Source organism: Rhinatrema bivittatum, chromosome 8 (assembly GCF_901001135.1).
Source record: "Rhinatrema bivittatum chromosome 8, aRhiBiv1.1, whole genome shotgun sequence".
Taxonomy (NCBI): Eukaryota; Metazoa; Chordata; class Amphibia; order Gymnophiona; family Rhinatrematidae; genus Rhinatrema; species Rhinatrema bivittatum.
Window position 1 is genome coordinate 271,073,627 of NC_042622.1, and position 16,736 is coordinate 271,090,362.

Genomic DNA, 16,736 nt, shown 5'->3' on the forward strand with positions numbered 1-16,736 from the left:
TGTCACAGCCTTGCGCAGATTTTCTCCACAGGAGCTGCTCGTAAGTAGGTCCCACCGCTGATGCTACGGGTGACAAAATGAGCCTTGACATAACCCCCAAGATGCAGGTCTGCCTTGGAATAACAGGAGATGCAATCTGCTAGCCAACTGAATAGTGTGTCTGGCAATGATAACACCAAACCTATTCCTATCTAAAGAAATAAAATGTTGGCTGTTTGTTCCAGATAGAAGGTTAAAGTTTGCTTACAGTTCAAACTGTACTGTGCTTGCTCCCCCTGGTACTAATGGGGCTCGGGAAAGAATGTTGGTAAGACAACAGAGTGATTAAGATGGAAGTCCATCACCACCTTAGGCATTCTAAAAAAAACCCAAAGATTGACCCCACCAACCTGTCCAATTACCACCCTATCTCAAACCTCCCGTTCATTTAAAAAATCCTCGAAAAAACGACCCAAGCAGCAACTCTCAGACTACCTAGATGACCATATACTCCTCTCCCCCTCTCAGTACGGCTTTCGTAAATACCCATAGCATGGAAACCCTCCTCCTATCCTTGACTGACCATCTCATTAAAGGCCTAAAGGACAAGTATATATATCCTAGACATCTCTTCGGCCTTCGACACCAGCCATAATATCCTCCTGCAGTGCCTGAATGAAATTGGAATAACTGGAGTTGCCCACAGTTGGTTCAAATCCTCTCTCAGCAATAGAAGCTTCAAAGTCAAAATCGGAAACCATGAGTACAAAACAATTCCCCTTGACCAAGGTGTCCCGCAAGGTTCCCCCCTGTTATCTACTCTCTTCAATATATACCCCCTACCGCTCTGTCACGTCCTATCAGATCTCAATCTTCCCCACTATATTTACGCAGATGATGTGCAAATACTTATTCCTGTAACTGATACCCTCCCTAAAGCCATTAATATCTGGGAATCCACGCTACTCTCAATCAACAAGCTCCTAACATTCATCTTGCCCTAAATACTGCAAAAACTGAGCTTATGCTCATCTCCCCCCCAAGCTACCACAATACCCTCCCCTCTGCACCACTCACTTCCACCCCCAATAGCATTCTCCCAACAGGTACGAGATTTAGGGGTCAACCTAGACAATCAAATCAACCTAAAGAAATTCATCAATTCAACGCTAAAAAAGTGTTTCTTTAAAATACTCTTAAAAAAAATCTTAAAGCCTTGCTCCATCTTTCTGACATTCGCACGGTACTACAAACTACAATTTTTTCTAAAATTGACTATTGTACACTTCCCTAGGTTTACCCAAAAATTCCATCCAACCACTTCAAATGCTGCAAAACACAGCCGCCCGTATCCTTACCAATATACGCAGTAATGAGCACGTTTTGCTCGTCTTAAAGGAATTACATTGGCTACCGATCGCTTCCCGTATCCAATATAAGACCCTATTATACATAAAGCACTTCACAACCCCAATATGAAGTGGTTCAATGATTCCCTGCTTTTCCACTCCTCCTCTAGACCGACCAGAAACCAATACCTTGCCACCATACATACACCTTCTCCCAAACTCGCCAATCTTGCAACCTCAAAAGTACGCGCGCTCTCCACAGACTGTCCCGCCATATGGAATGCCGTGCCTGCAGATCTACGTCAGGAATCATGCCCAAAGAACTTCAAGCAAAAACTAAAGACGTGGCTTTTCACACAGGCTTACACCTAATCCTATTCACCCCTGCCACCTAGCCACTCAGCTCTCCCTCTGGTCCCTCCTTTTACATTTATGTTCTACTCATATATACAATTTCCCCTCATCACGTAGCTGTACTGACCTAAATTAATTTTCATCTGCACTATATAATCCTTTATCTTGCATTTATGTCTTAGTTACTTTATAACCCCTCATTATTCCTAGTTACTTTTATTCTCTCTTCACTAAGCTGTACAGCTCAATTCTTCCTTGTCTGCACTATATAATTCATTAATTCCTTTAATTCTTTATAACTACATAATTCATTAATACTGTACCCCGTAACTACGTCTTAGTTACTTTACAACTAAGATAACATTTGCTCTAGTTAACTATATACATTTACAAAATTATCTTGTAATTATATATAGTAGGGATGTGAATCGTTTTTCAACGATTAAAATTATCGTCCGATAATGTTAATATCGTCTTAAATCGTTATAGAACACGATACAATAGAAATTCTAACGATTTATCGTTAAAAATCGTTAAATCGTGTTAGTGCGCACTAACTCCCAGTTAGTGCGCACTAACTCCCAGTTAGTGCGCACTAACTCCCAGTTAGTGCGCACTAACTCCCAGTTAGTGCGCACTAACTCCCAGTTAGTGCGCACTAACTCCCAGTTAGTGCGCACTAACTGAAAATGATACAAATTGACACTTTCCAGGTCACTGAAGGTCAGTTAGGAATGAATACGTATTCCTATTGGCTGGCTGCCCTCTTATCTATTGATTTTACCAAGGTTCACACTGAGGTGATGGTTGGGGGGATGGGAAATGGAACTGGAAACTCACGAACACCAACAGAAAATGATACAAATTGTTGACACTTCCCAGGTCAGTAAAGGTCACTTAGGAATGAATATGTATTCCTATTGGCTGGCTGTGCTCTTATCTATTGATGTTCCCACTGAGGTAATGGTTGGGGGGATGTGAAATGGAAACAGTTGGAAGCTTGACAAAAAAAGTAACATGATGATCATCACTCATGTACTAGAACTTGTTCGTTTATTATTTTTGTTAGCAGGCATGTGAAATGCTAGTGCATGTTGAATTTGCCAATCACTGTGCATTTTAGAAAGGTGGTCCTGGCCGGAACTACACAGTTCAAATATATGTGGTAATTGATTGTTGGTAAGTGTATTTTTTAAGTAGCCACACTGGCCACCAGATCACGGATCATGGAGAGCTGCATCCCTGCTACCAGCCAGTCTGGGGCTGCCTGTCCCTGTAATCCATGCAGCGCTGCAGCCCTGCTCCCAGCCAGTCTGGGGCTGCCTGTCCCTGTAATCCATGCAGCGCTGCATCCCTGCTCCCAGCCAGTCTGGGGCTGCCTGTCCCAGTAATCCATGCAGAGCTGCTTCCCTGTTCCCATCCAGTCTGGGGCTGTCTGTCCCTGTAATCCATGCAGAGCTGCATCCCTGCTCCCAGCCAGTCTGGGGCTGCCTGTCCCTGTAATCCATGCAGAGCTGCATCCCTGCTCCCAGCCAGTCTGGGGCTGCCTGTCCCAGTAATCCATGCAGAGCTGCTTCCCTGCTCCCATCCAGTCTGGGGCTGCCTGTCCCAGTCATCCATGCAGAGCTGCATCCCTGCTCCCAGCCAGTCTGGGGCTGCCTGTCCCAGTCATCCATGCAGAGCTGCATCCCTGCTCCCAGCCAGTCTGGGGCTGCCTGTCCCAGTAATCCATGCAGAGCTGCATCCCTGCTCCCAGCCAGTCTGGGGCTGCCTGTCCCAGTAATCCATGCAGAGCTGCTTCCCTGCTCCCATCCAGTCTGGGGCTGCCTGTCCCAGTCATCCATGCAGAGCTGCATCCCTGCTCCCAGCCAGTCTGGGGCTGCCTGTCCCAGTAATCCATGCAGAGCTGCATCCCTGCTCCCAGCCAGTCTGGGGCTGCCTGTCCCAGTAATCCATGCAGAGCTGCATCCCTGCTCCCAGCCAGTCTGGAGATCACAACACTCCTGGTATTAATAGGGATAGGGCACTGTGTGCAGGAAGATCACAACACTCCTGGTATTAATAGGGATAGGGCACTGTGTGCAGGAAGATCACAACACTCCTGGTATTGATAGGGATAGGGCACTGTGTGCAGGAAGATCACAACACTCCTGGTATTAATAGGGATAGGGCACTGTGTGTACATGAAGATCACAACACCCCTGGTGCCAGGGTTAGGGCACTGTGTGCAGGAAGATCACAACACCCCTGGTGCCAGGGTTAGGGCACTGTGTGCAGGAAGATCACAACACCCCTGGTGCCAGGGTTAGGGCACTGTGTGCAGGAAGATCACAACACTCCTGGTATTAATAGGGATAGGGCACTGGGTGCATGAAGATCACAACACCCCTGGTGCCAGGGTTAGGGCACTGTGTGCAGGAAGATCACAACACCCCTGGTATTAATAGGGATAGGGCACTGTGTGTGCAGGAAGATCACAACACCCCTGGTGCCAGGGTTAGGGCACTGTGTGCAGGAAGATCACAACACTCCTGGTATTAATAGGGATAGGGCACTGGGTGCATGAAGATCACAACACCCCTGGTGCCAGGGTCAGGGCACTGTGTGCAGGAAGATCACAACACTCCTGGTATTAATAGGGATAGGGCACTGTGTGTACATGGAGATCACAACACCCCTGGTGCCAGGGTTAGGGCACTGTGTGCAGGAAGATCACAACACTCCTGGTATTAATAGGGATAGGGCACTGTGTGCAGGAAGATCACAACACCCCTGGTATCAGGGTTAGGGCACAAGTTCTAGTCACATTGACTGATCACATTACTTTTTTTGTCAAGCTACCAACTGTTTCCATTTCCCATCCCCCATATACTGTCAGTGGGAACCTTGGTAACATGAATAAATAAGAGGGCAGCCAATAGGAATACATATTCATTCCTAAACTGACCTTAACTGACCTGAAAAGTGTCAAATTGTATCAATTTCCGTTAGTGCGCACTAATCGGAAAAAACGATTTTTAACGATTTTTCAACGAAATAATCGTGCCAAACACGATTTTCTTCTCCTGCCACACGATTTCAATCGTTAAGACGATATGGCACACGATTCACATCCCTAATATATAGTCCTGCATGTTTCCCCTTGTTCTAGGCTTTATATGTTTTACGTTTTATCATGTTCTGTCAAGCGCCTCCCAAGCGTATTTTTGCGTTTAATGTACACTGATGTGATATCACCAATGAACATCTGTATATAGAACTGTTAAATAAAATAAAAATAAATGATAAAACAGTGTAAGGTGGATAAGTCACGAAGGCCTGGAGCTCACTGATCCTGCGCACGGATGTGACCGCCACCAAAAATATGATATTCCTGGTCAGGAACAGGAAAATTGGAGCTTACCTGCTAATTTTTGTTCCTGTAGTACCATGGATCAGTCCAGACACCTGGGTTTTGCCTCCCCTCCAGCAGATGGAGAGAGAAGTTTTTGACTGACACTGCCCATTAAGGTGCCACCTGCAGTCCATCAATACTGAACAGTACCCAAGCCAGATGAATAGAAAATCATAACTACCTGAAATATGTACAATACTCCCCAAACAAGCAGAGGGGAGGAGAAACCTTTGAAATCAAAAAGGAACCCTTGCCTGCACAACACGCCTGCGCCGGACAAGAACCTGAACACTGACCGAGCGGACTCTCCAAATCCCCAAAATGGGTAGGGATCTGGACTGATCAGTGGTACTACAGGAACGAAAATTAGCAGGTAAGAACCAATTTTCCTTCCCCTGTACGTACCTGGATCAGTCCAGACTCCTGGGTTGTACACCACAGCTTCCTTACACTGGGTGGGACCCCGAGAGTCCCACTCGAAGCACACAGGCACCAAAACCCCCTGCTTCCGGGGCCTGGACACCCAGACGGTAATGTCTGGCAAATGTGTAAAGACTTCCAAGTAGCCGCCCTAACTTGACAACACTCGGCCCAGGAGGTTGCTTGCAACCATGAAGACCCACAGGTACCTGTCGACCGTGAGCTGTGTACACAGAACCGATAGCCTCCTTCAACCACAGAGCAATAGAGGCCCTAGAAGCCTTATGCCCTCTCCTGGGCCATTCCATAGCACAAAAAGATGGTCCAACAGGCGAAAACTGTTGGTAACCTCCAAGTAGCGCACAAGTGCTCGCTTCACATCCAAGCGCTGCAAATCTCTAGTGAGGAGCGGAATGATCTGAAGCCAGAAAGGAAGGGAATTCCACGGACTAATTCAAATGAAAAGATAAAATCACCTTAGGCAGAAAGGAGGGAACCGTTCTCACAGTATCAGTGATCCTCAAGAAGGGCTCCCTACAGGATAAGGCCTGAAGCTCTGACACCCTCCGAGCAGAGGAAATAGGGACCAGAAAACACCTTCAAAGTAAGATCCTTCAGTGTCACACGCTTTAGAGGCTCAAAAGGTGACGTACACATGGCTCTCAAAACCAGATTGAGTCTCCAGGACTGGCACAGACTCTGGATGGGAGGGCACAAGTGCTTCACCCCATTAAGGAAGCACAAAACATCTGGATGAGCTGACAAGTGAATGCCGTGCACTCTACCCCGAAGACAACAGAGCTGCTACCTGAACCTTCAAGCAAATTAAGAGATAAACCTTTAGCTACACCATCTTGCAAAAAGGCTAAAACATCAGGCATGGATAGGGTCTATTTTGTAATCAACACACCAAGACTCTCACACACCCCACACCCTGACATAAGCAAAGGACATAGAGGTTTTTCTGGACTGCAAGAGTAGCGATTATCGCATCCGAATAACTTATGCCTCAGGCGCCCCCTCTCAAAAGCCAGGCTGCTAGACAAAAAGCAATCTGCCCCTTCCAAACAAATGGGACCTTGATGGAGGAGATTTGGCAGGAGCGGAAAACCAAGGGGCCATCCACCACTTGGTTGACCAGATCCGTGAACCATGGCCACCTTGGCCATTGCAGCGTGTCAAGAATTGTCCCCCCCAGTGGGCCTCTACCCGTTGCAACACTTTGCCGATTATAGGCCACGGTGGAAACAAGTACAATAGGACATCCGACAGCCATAGAAGGACCAGGGTGTCCACCGCTTCTGCCCCTGGCTCTCGACAATGACCAAAGAACCTTGGCACTGCGAAAAGTTGCCATCAAGTCCATGCAGGGCTAGTTCCACCTGCAGCATACAAGGTGATACGCTTCCTCTGACAGCTCACATTTGCCGGGATCCAGCTGGTGACTGCTGAGAAAGTTCGCTTGAACATCTATCGAGCCTGCAATATGAGAAGCTGCTATCCTCTCCAGATGCAGTTCCGCCCAGCTGACCAACTCCCGGGCCTCCAGGGCTACAACTCTGCTCTTGGTGCCTCCCTGGCAATTTATGTACACCACGGCTGTCACACTGTCTGACAAGATCCTGACTGTCCTCCCCTTCAAAGGAAGGAGGGGCTGGAGTGTCAAGTGCACCGATGTGGTCTCCAACCGGTTGATGGACCACGAAGACTCCGTCCTTGACCAATGCCCCTGGACTGATCTGTTCTGACAGACTGCCCCCCAACCGGAGAGGCTAGCATCCGTGGTTACCACTGTCCAGGAAGGGACTGCCAGGTCTACTCTGCGGCGAAGAGTGTCCAAGTCGAGCCAACAGGAGAGATTGTAACACACAAATTCCGTAAGCGGAAGCTGAAACTGCTCGGAAAGCGGATCCAATCGGGAAAATAAGGCTGATTGAAGAGGCCTCATGAGCAAAGGCCCATGGGACTAACTCCAGAGTGGAAGCCATAGACCTGAGAACTTGAAAGAAATCCCAGACCCTGGCCATGTGCATGATAAGAGGGAACGAATCTGCTCCTCTGTAAGGAAAACCTTGCCCAACTGTGTGTCGAAGTGGGCTCCCAAAAACTCCAGGGCCTAAGAGGGAACCAGGTGACTTGGCCAAGTTCACTATCCATCCTAGGGATCGCAGAAGGTAAAGAACCCGATCCACTGACTCCCAACAGAGGAACTCAGACTTCGCCTGAATCAGTCATCCAGATAAGGGTGCACCAGAACCATCTCCTTCTGAAGGGCAGCTGCCACCACTACCATAACCTTAGTAAAGGTCCTGGAGTGCTGTCGCAAGAACGAAAGGTAGGGCGCAGAACTGGAAAAATTCCAAGGATCATGAACCGGAGAAATCTTTGGTGCTCGGGCCGAATTCCAATGTGCAGGTAAGCCTCCGTCAGATCCAGGGAGGCTAGTTACTCCCCCTTGTGGACTGCTGCAATTACAGACCACAAGGTCTCCATGCAAAATCGAGGCACCTATGTTCACCTTCTTCAAATCGAGGATGGACTGGAAGGCACTGTCCTTTGGTACTACGAAGTAGATAGAATATCTGCCCATTCTTTCTACTGCAGGAGGCACCAGCACAATTGCCCCCAACTCCCTGAGGCGACTAACGGTGGCTCGCACTGCTAACTCCTTTTGCCGATAAGAGCATGGGGAAACGAAAAACTGGTTCCCGAGAGGCCGAGCCTTGGATTTTCAGAAGGCGTTTGACCAAGTCCCTCATGAGAGGTTTCTAAGAAAACTAAAAAGTCATGGGATAGGAGGCGATGTATATATATATATATGAATGATCTGGAAAGGAATAAGACCAGTGAGGTTATCAAATTTGCAGATGATTCAAAATTATTCAGAGTAGTTAAATCACAAGCAGATTGTGATACATTACAGGAGGACCTGCAAGACTGGAATATTGGGCATCCAAATGGCAGGTGAAATTTAATGTGGACAAGTGCAAGGTGTTGCATATAGCAAAAAATAACCCTTGCTGTAGTTACACGATGTTAGGTTCCATATTAGGAAAAAGATCTAGGCATCATAGTGGATAATACTTTAAAATCGTCGACTCAGTGTGCTGCAGCAGTCAAAAAAGCAAACAATGGTTAATAAAACAGAAAATGTCATAATGCCTCTATCGCTCCATGGTATAACCGCACCTTGAATACAGTGTACAATTCTGGTCGCCGCATCTCAAAAAAGATATAGTTGCGATTGAGAAAGTACAGAGTAGGGCAACCAAAATGATAAAGGGGATGGAACAGCTCCCTTATGGGGAAAGGCTGACGAGGTTAGGGCTGTTCAGCTTGGAGAAGAGACGGCCGAGGAAGGATATGATAGAGGTCTTTAAGATCATGAGAGGTCTTGAACGAGTCTATGTGAATCGGTTATTTACACTTTCGAATAAAAGGACTAAGGGGCATTCCATGAAGTTAGCAAGTAGCACATTTAAGACTAATCTGAGAAAAATTCTCACACTCAATGCACAATAAAGCTCTGGAATTTGTTGCCAGAGGATGTGGTTAGTGCAGTTAGTGTAGCTGGGTTCAAAAAAGGTTTGGATAAGTTCTTTGAGGAGAAGACCATTAATGGCTATTAATCAAGTTTACTTAGGGAATAGCCACTGCTATTAATTGTATCAGTAGCATGGGATCTTTAGTGTTTGGGTAATTGCCAGGTTCTTGTGGCCTGGTTTGGCTTCTGTTGGAAACAGGATGCTGGGCTTGATGGACCCTTGGTCTGACCCAGCATGGCAATTTCTTATGTTCTTATGTCCAAGACCCACTGGTCTGAGGTAATCTTGGCCCACTTGTAAAAATGTGCCAACCAGCCCCCTATTAATGGAACTGAGGAGTGGATCAGCCTCGCCTCAATGGGAAGACTTTGCACCGTCCAGGCCCTGGTTGGAGCCATCTCTGCCTGGCCGGCAGCTGCGAAAGGGGTGACCCCATGGCTCTGCCTGCTCAACAGTTGCCTATAAGAACCAGAAGACCTGGATGCCCGAAACCTGTGATTTCCACTAAACTGCGACAGCGGGGGAACAGCAGACCTCACTTTCGGCTTGCCCTCAGGCAATTTATGAGCTTTATTCTCCCCCAAGGATTTGATCATGTCCTCCAACTCCTTACCAACAGCATCTTGCCCATAAAAGGCAAAGAGCACAGCTGCGTCTTGGAGGAAATATCCACTGCCCAATACCTCAACCAAAAGAACCTGAGAGCTGAAACAGAAATTCTGGTTCTCGCCGAGGTCCTTAACAAGTCATACAACGCATCGGCACTGCAGGCGACTACGACTTCCAGCCGCTCAGCCTGGAGGGCCTCCACATCTGACAAAGACTTATCCATCTGGAGCTGCTGTACCCAGTGAAGGCCTGCTTGTAACAAAACTGCTGCACATAGCAGCTCAAAACCCAAGCCAAGAAAACCAAGATTTATCAAAGGGCAAACAAGGTTCCGAAATGGATACCCCTGACCAACTGGAACCACCAATGAAAAAAAAATTCAGTAATTAAAAAAAAACCCTTAGCCAACAAATGGCAATTCTGCTTTGCAAACAAATACAGCAGTCTTTCGGCACCTCTGCACTGATCTGTGGTATTACAGGAACGAAAATTAGCAATTAAGTACCAATTTTCCTTTCCTGAACATTCCCAGATCAGTCCAGACAAATGGGATGTACCAAAGCCCTCTCCAAATGGTAATGCGGACCACACCATGGCCCTACAAATCTCCTGAGGAGACACTAGCTGACACTCAGCCCAAGAAGCCGCCTGAGCTCTAATCGAATGTGCCCTCAGTCCCACCAGAACTGCTCTCTCCCTTTAGTGACATAAGCCGCCGAGATTGTTTCTTTTAACCAGCGGGACAGAGGATTTAGACACCTTCTCCCCCTTTCTTGCTCCCCTGAATAATACGAATAAATGATCAGAGCGACGGAAAGCGTTAGTGACCTTTAAGAGCCACAACACCACTCGTCGCACATCCAGCAAATGGAGCTCTCGACCTATCAAGGGATCCCGACCCCAATCGGGATACCCAGGCAATTCCACGGTTTGGTTCACATGAAAAGCCGAAACCACTTTGGGGAGAAAAAGAAGGTACCATCCGCAAGGACATCTTGTCAAACGAAATCTGGAGAAATGGATCACGGCAAGACAGCGCTTGCAACTCTGAAATCCGCCTAGTTGAACAGATAGCCACCAAAAATACGGCCTTCAGGATAAGCATCTTCAACGACGTGCAACCCAAAGGCTCCTCACACAGGTTGAGGATCCACTCCAGCAAATGCTATGCAAAGGCAGACTGAGGTGTTTGACACCCTCCCTCCCTCGAAAATGCACCACATCCGGATGTGAAGCCAACACCTTCCCCTGTACCTTCCCTCTGAGACAACCTAAGGCTATTACCTGAACCCGAAGGGAACTATGGGCCAAACCCTTAGATAAGCCCCCCTGCAAAAAGGACAAAATATAGGAAACGGAAACCTGAAGAGGGTCCAATCCCTGTTACCCACACCAGGTCTCAAACACTCTCCAGATCATGGAAGCAGCCAAAGAGGGGGAAGGTCACCGTGCTTGAAGAAGAGTAGCAATCACTGAATCACAATATCCTTTCACACGCAATCACCTCCTCTCAAAAGCCAGGCCGCGAGACAGAAGTGATCCTCCTGATCTGAATATATGGGCCCTGATGCAGTAGGTTCGGTAAGTGTGAGACTGAGAGGCCCGTCCACTGCTAGCAGAAGCAGATCCGTGAACCAAGGGTGGCGTGGCCACTCCAACCATCCCCAGATGGCATTCTATCCATCTGAGAACCCTTGCTGTGAGCGGCCACGGAGGAAGACATACAGGAGTAGACCGGATGGCACCTAGCCCTACTGCCCCTGACTCCCTCAGATGGCTGAAGAACCTCTGAGTCTTGGCATTGAGGCTGGTTGCCATAAGATCGAACTGAGGAGTCCCCCACCAGTCGCAAAGGAGATTCCAGGCCCCAGGAGAAAGTTCCCAGTCTCCCGGATCCAGCTGTTGTCGACTGAGGTAATCCGCCTGAAAGTTGTCAACTCCCGCTACGTGCGAGGTGGCAATCCCCTCGAGCTGGCATTCCGCCCAAACAGCTGAGTCTCCTGCACCACCGCAGGGCTCTTGGTACCCCCCTTGGCAGTTGATGTAAGCCACCATCGAGTTGTCAGAGAAAATGCACACCATCTGACCGCTGACCAAGGGTAGAAACTCCAGAGCTCTGCAAACCACCCTAGTCTCCAGGCGATTGATGGACCATGCTTGCCCTGTCGACGACCAGAGTCCCTGCACAGATTTGCCCAGAGAAACCACCCCCCAGCCCCGCAGGATGGCATATGTGGTGACCACCACCCAATCCGGGACTTCGAGGGGCATCCCCTTTTCCAGATTGCTCCGTGATATTCACCAGCCCAGATTGGACCTGGCCAACTCCAGAGACAGGGGCAGAAAGTACAATTTCGACTGAGGATTCCACCGGGACAGCAAAGCTCTCTGCAGGGGCCTCAAGTGCACAAACACCCAAAGCACCAATTCCAAAGTGGACACCATCGAGCCCAGGACCTGCAAATAATCCCAGACCTTTGGCATCGGCAGACGAAGTAGACTAGTATCTGCTCCTGAATCTTGTTCATCCTTTCGTCTGTGAGAAACACTCCGCCCCACTGGGTGTTGAAATGGGCTCCCAAGTACTCGAGGAAACAAGAGGTGTCAGATGACTCCTGCACATTGATGATCCAGCCCAGGGACTCCAGGAGGGACTTCATTCAGTCCACTGACCGCCATACACTGTCAGGGATTTCGCCCGGATCAGCCAGTCATCCAAATAAGGATGCACCAAGAATCCCTCCTGCCAAAGAGCCGCCGCCAGCACCACCACTTTCGTGAAGGTGCGCGGAGTGGTGGCCAGACCGAAAGGAAGTGCCTGAAATTGGTAGTACTGTCGCAGCACCATGAATCTGAGGAACTTTGATGGTCCCAACAAATGGGGATATGAAGAAAAGCTTCAGTGAGATCCAGGGACGCCAAAAAATCTCCTTTCCTCACCACCACAATTATGGTCCTCAACGTCTCCATCCGAAACTGTGGCACTGGTTGACCTTTTTCAGATCCAGGATAGGACAGAAAGTGCCCTCCTTTTTTGGCACCACGAAATAGAAGGAATACCTTCCTCGTCCTTGCTCTGACACTGGTACTGAGACCACAGCCTCCAGACAGAAACGATGAAGCGTTTCCAGAACAGCTGCCCGCTTGCTTCAAGAAAGACAATGCAACTCCAGAAAGGTCAGTCTGACAGGACGAGAAAATTCTAAGGCGCAACCTTCTCTCACCATGGTCAACACTCACTGGTCGGATGTTATCTTTGTCTACTCCTCATAGAAATGGGCCAACCTGCCCCTGATTACCAGATACAAAGAGTGGACCTGCCGTATCTCACTGGGAGGACTTACTGCCACCCGCTCCCTGGGTGGATCCACCTCTTGATGTCCCATGAAAGGACTGTTGTCTATGAGAAGCCTGCCTCTGAGCCAATGTCCCTGAGGATCTTGCCGGCCGAAAACGTCGAGAAACCAGAAAGAGGACGTGCAGAGAAATAATTCCGAACCGACTTTCGATCCTTCGGCAGTCTATTCCCTTTCGTATCCCCCAGAGTCTTCAGACGATCCAGATCCTCAAACAATAGTTTTCCCTGAAAAGGCAAATTACAGAGCTGAGATTTGGATGACAGATCAGCCGACCAATTTCACAGCCACAAATTAACGCCTGGCTGCCACCGACACCATACCCCGGGCCGTGGTTCTCACCAGGTCATACAAGGCATCAGGCTCCATATGCCACGCCGGCTTCCAGGCGAGCAGCCTGGGTCAGAGACAGGGCCCCAGAGTCCGCCTGTTCCTGCGGTTTCTGGATCCAACACAAACAGGCCCGCTGCATGAGATTTGCAGACAGCTGCTCGCAGGTCGAAACCCAAAACTTCAAAGGCTCTCTGAGATGCACCTCCAGCTTCCCATCCTGAACATCCTTCAGCGCCGAAGCTCCAGCCACTGGGATGGTAGTCTTCTTGGTAACCTCTGCATCCACTTAAGAACATCTAAATGCTCCTGCCTCAGTGGGTTCAGCTTGGACATGGCCCTGCCGACTCGCAGTCCCGATTTGGGGGACTCCCACTCCCGGTCAATCAACTTCTGAATCAGGAAGGCACTACAGGGTCTCCTGTGGCCATCCAACATCAGATTATCTCCCTCAGCATCAGAGTTCTCCAGCATGAGCTTAGCTTCCAACTCTAACACCTGGGGGATAAGCAGACGAAGCTCCTCTCTCCGAAAGAGACTGACCACTCTCGGATCATCACCTTCTGCCTCTGGGGCCTCCGCTCCCAGATCCTGTCTAGAACCTGCCGGGTCCATATGTTGGTCCCCCAGCTGATCCTCCTCTCGGTCTCCGAAGACATGTCATCCGCCTCCTGAGACTCATCTGAATCGTCCAAGGCTGATTCCAAACGCGCCTGGCGGCCATCACAGGCCAGGATACACTGGCTCCTTAGACAGCAATTTCTTTCTCCTTGCCGAGTCTGCCGAACCAACATGCACCCCTGACATCCCAGCCTGCTTAGCCAGGAAGGCCTCATGAAGCAACAGGACAAATTAGGGCGAAAACCCCCCGGGGGGTCCCGAAGACCGCTTGGGGCTACTGGGGCCCAAACCACCCCAGTCTTCTGGATGTGGCTGGCCTATGGGAGATAGAATAGGTGGTGAGGCCCCCCCAGACCCTCTGGGCGGGGTCCACCCTATCTGGTTCCGCTTTCGCGGCCATGGCTACTCCCTTCCAACGAGCCCAGCAGCGCTGGAGTGCTTATGGGACTTCACAACCCTTTCTGAAGCCTCCTCCCCCCCCCGCACACTCGGTACAAAGGAAGAGATTAAGAAGGGCCGTCCGACCCCCACAGGCTCAGCAACCCTGCTCGAGCTGTTTGTCTGCCATTCAACTTCCTTTTGCTAATTTACTTTTTTTTTTTAAATCTAAAAAGTTAAAGAATGCTGCAGTGCACCGCGCGGAAAAGCGATCGGGCCCGCAAGGGGGAGGGGCGCACCACGCGGCCGAAAACGGCAGCGGGCCCCCTGACAGCAGGAGATTTCCTGCCGGCGTGCACAGAGGGTCGCTGATGCGCCAGAAAGTGCGCAAAAATGAACGGCACAGCAGACAGATCAAGTTGGAGGTACCTGCCCCCCTGCCGGGGTCCCCCTCTCCTCCCAAGTACCACCAGGCCCGCTCCCAACGACTGCCCTGCCAGACCAGCAGCCCAGCCGAAACTGGAGCCGCCACTGCAAAGCAGAAACCCTTTTTTTTTTTTTTTTTTAAACTAGTTAAAGCCTTAAAGGCCTTTTTTGTTCTCTACCTCCATCTGCTGGAAGGGATGAATAAAACCCATTTGTCTGGACTGACCTGGGTATGTTCAGGAAGATGAAAATTGCCAAAAAAAGTGGATGAATGAATTATATCAGGATTACACTGCACATTATGCTGACCTGATTGCTACTATAAACAAGGGTACAAAACTTTCCAGAAATGATACAAACTGAAAATAGTACACAGATGAATGTCCCAATAAACTTGTCCCCAAATTTCATGGAATTGTTTCTATTTGCTTCACTTACTTTTTTCATCTTTTGAGTCAATCTTTGAATCTGTGTCTCCATCAAGAGTGCTAAAGACAAAATTTGTGTTAGTAAAGCAGGAGAAAAAAAAAGAAAGGTTAACAAAAAATACTTTGCTAGGCCTGAATACCTACCAGCTTGGTTCTGATACAGAACTAATTATCCTTACAAACACTGAAAAAAACTTACAAAGAATGTTCCAATGGGGGGGAAGGGGGGGGGGAGGAGTCTGATTCTTAAAAAGAACTCTCAGTTTTGGTGAAGATGAAAATTGGGAGCAATTTAAGAGAACAACCTAAAGCAGGTTGAAAACTGCAAATGAAAAATCAAACCAACAATTAAACTGCGCAAGAATGAAAATAGATTCTATGGAAAGCTACAATTTCATCAGCGTTGCTGGCCAATTGAAGGAAACAGCTTATCTGCATCATTTTAAAGACCAATGAAAAAAAAAGATAGCATTTGGTCTAGAACTGAGAAATCGACAAACCTCATTTTCTGATCACCACCCTCATTGGCAGAGGACCTTTTAGTAGCTGGAGATTCTTCAGAACTAGCCTTCTCTTCTGCTTCCTGTGCTTCTTCGTCACCAGGTTTGTCTTCAAGATTTGTCTCTCTCTCAGGTGCTCCTGTGGCTTCTCCACTACGTGCTTTGTTGTCTTCAGCTGGTTTGCTACTCTGATCCAAAGTGGTTTCTACCGCTAGTTTAGAGTCCACTTTCTGTTCGCCCATCTCCCTTTCTAATGCTAAAGGTTTTGCTTCCTTCTTTTCGGTATCTTCAGATGACAAGTCTCCTAAATCTAAAGCGTCTGCTGACTGACCGGTTACCGATTTGCTGTCTTCTGCACTCTGTTTGATAGGCACTTCGTTAGATGCATCCTGTGCACATGGCTGCTCCACTTCAGAGGTTTCTTCTTTAAGTGGTTCAGATTTACAAGTTTCCCCCAAAATGTCGAGCTTTTTCTCATTTTCTATGGATTTAACAGGAATAGAATGGCACAAGATTTAATTACCAGGGAAACAAAGCAATTACAAATGTGGAACTGGCATGGCTGCCACACTAACAAGAAGAGATTTTCTAGCCTCATAGAGATTGGAAAACCCTACTGTACAGAGAATTACAAATTTTCAACTATGTGCATTCTTAAAGAAAAAAGCTAGAGGATTCTCAAGATCTTCTTGGTGTTGATGCTCAGAACTGCTTCTTCAAAATGCAGTTTCCAAAGATCCCAGGGGCTTAAATGAAAAGTATCAATTCACCAGCCATTCTGCGTCCAAATCTGTGAAACTTTCACCCCATAACAGTCCAACATGGAAACCAGAACATCTTCCAGTGAGGCAGTATGTTTTTGTAGTCCCGAAAGAGTAGTATCTAGATGGAACTTCCATGAAGCCAAGTTGATATTCCCTCTCTGAAATCCAGTTCAGTCTATTTCCTACAACAGCTCAATACGCAACTGTTTATGCTGCCCTACTCAAAATTACACCAATGCACCTCAATATCACCAGATCTGTTTAACCAACATTTTACAATACT

The 16,736-nt window shown here is 48.2% G+C and overlaps 1 protein-coding gene across 10 annotated transcripts in view; it reads right to left on the reverse strand.

Annotated features, from left to right (window-relative positions):
- LOC115096379 (scaffold attachment factor B2-like) overlaps positions 1-16,736 on the reverse strand; it is a 184,515-nt gene that overhangs the window by 133,888 nt on the left and 33,891 nt on the right. For 9 of the 10 annotated variants that reach the window (XR_003858057.1, XR_003858056.1, XM_029610892.1 and 6 more), the window contains exons 6-7: positions 15,690-16,170; positions 15,200-15,249 (exon numbers count right to left, since the gene is read on the reverse strand). The exons of the other annotated variant lie outside the window; for it this stretch is intronic. Coding sequence is in view for 7 of the 9 variants with exons in the window: in XM_029610892.1 (XP_029466752.1) it covers positions 15,200-15,249; positions 15,690-16,170 (531 nt within the window). In the remaining 2 variants the exon portion in view is untranslated. The remainder of the gene's footprint in view (positions 1-15,199; positions 15,250-15,689; positions 16,171-16,736) is intronic. 10 annotated transcript variants of the gene reach the window in all.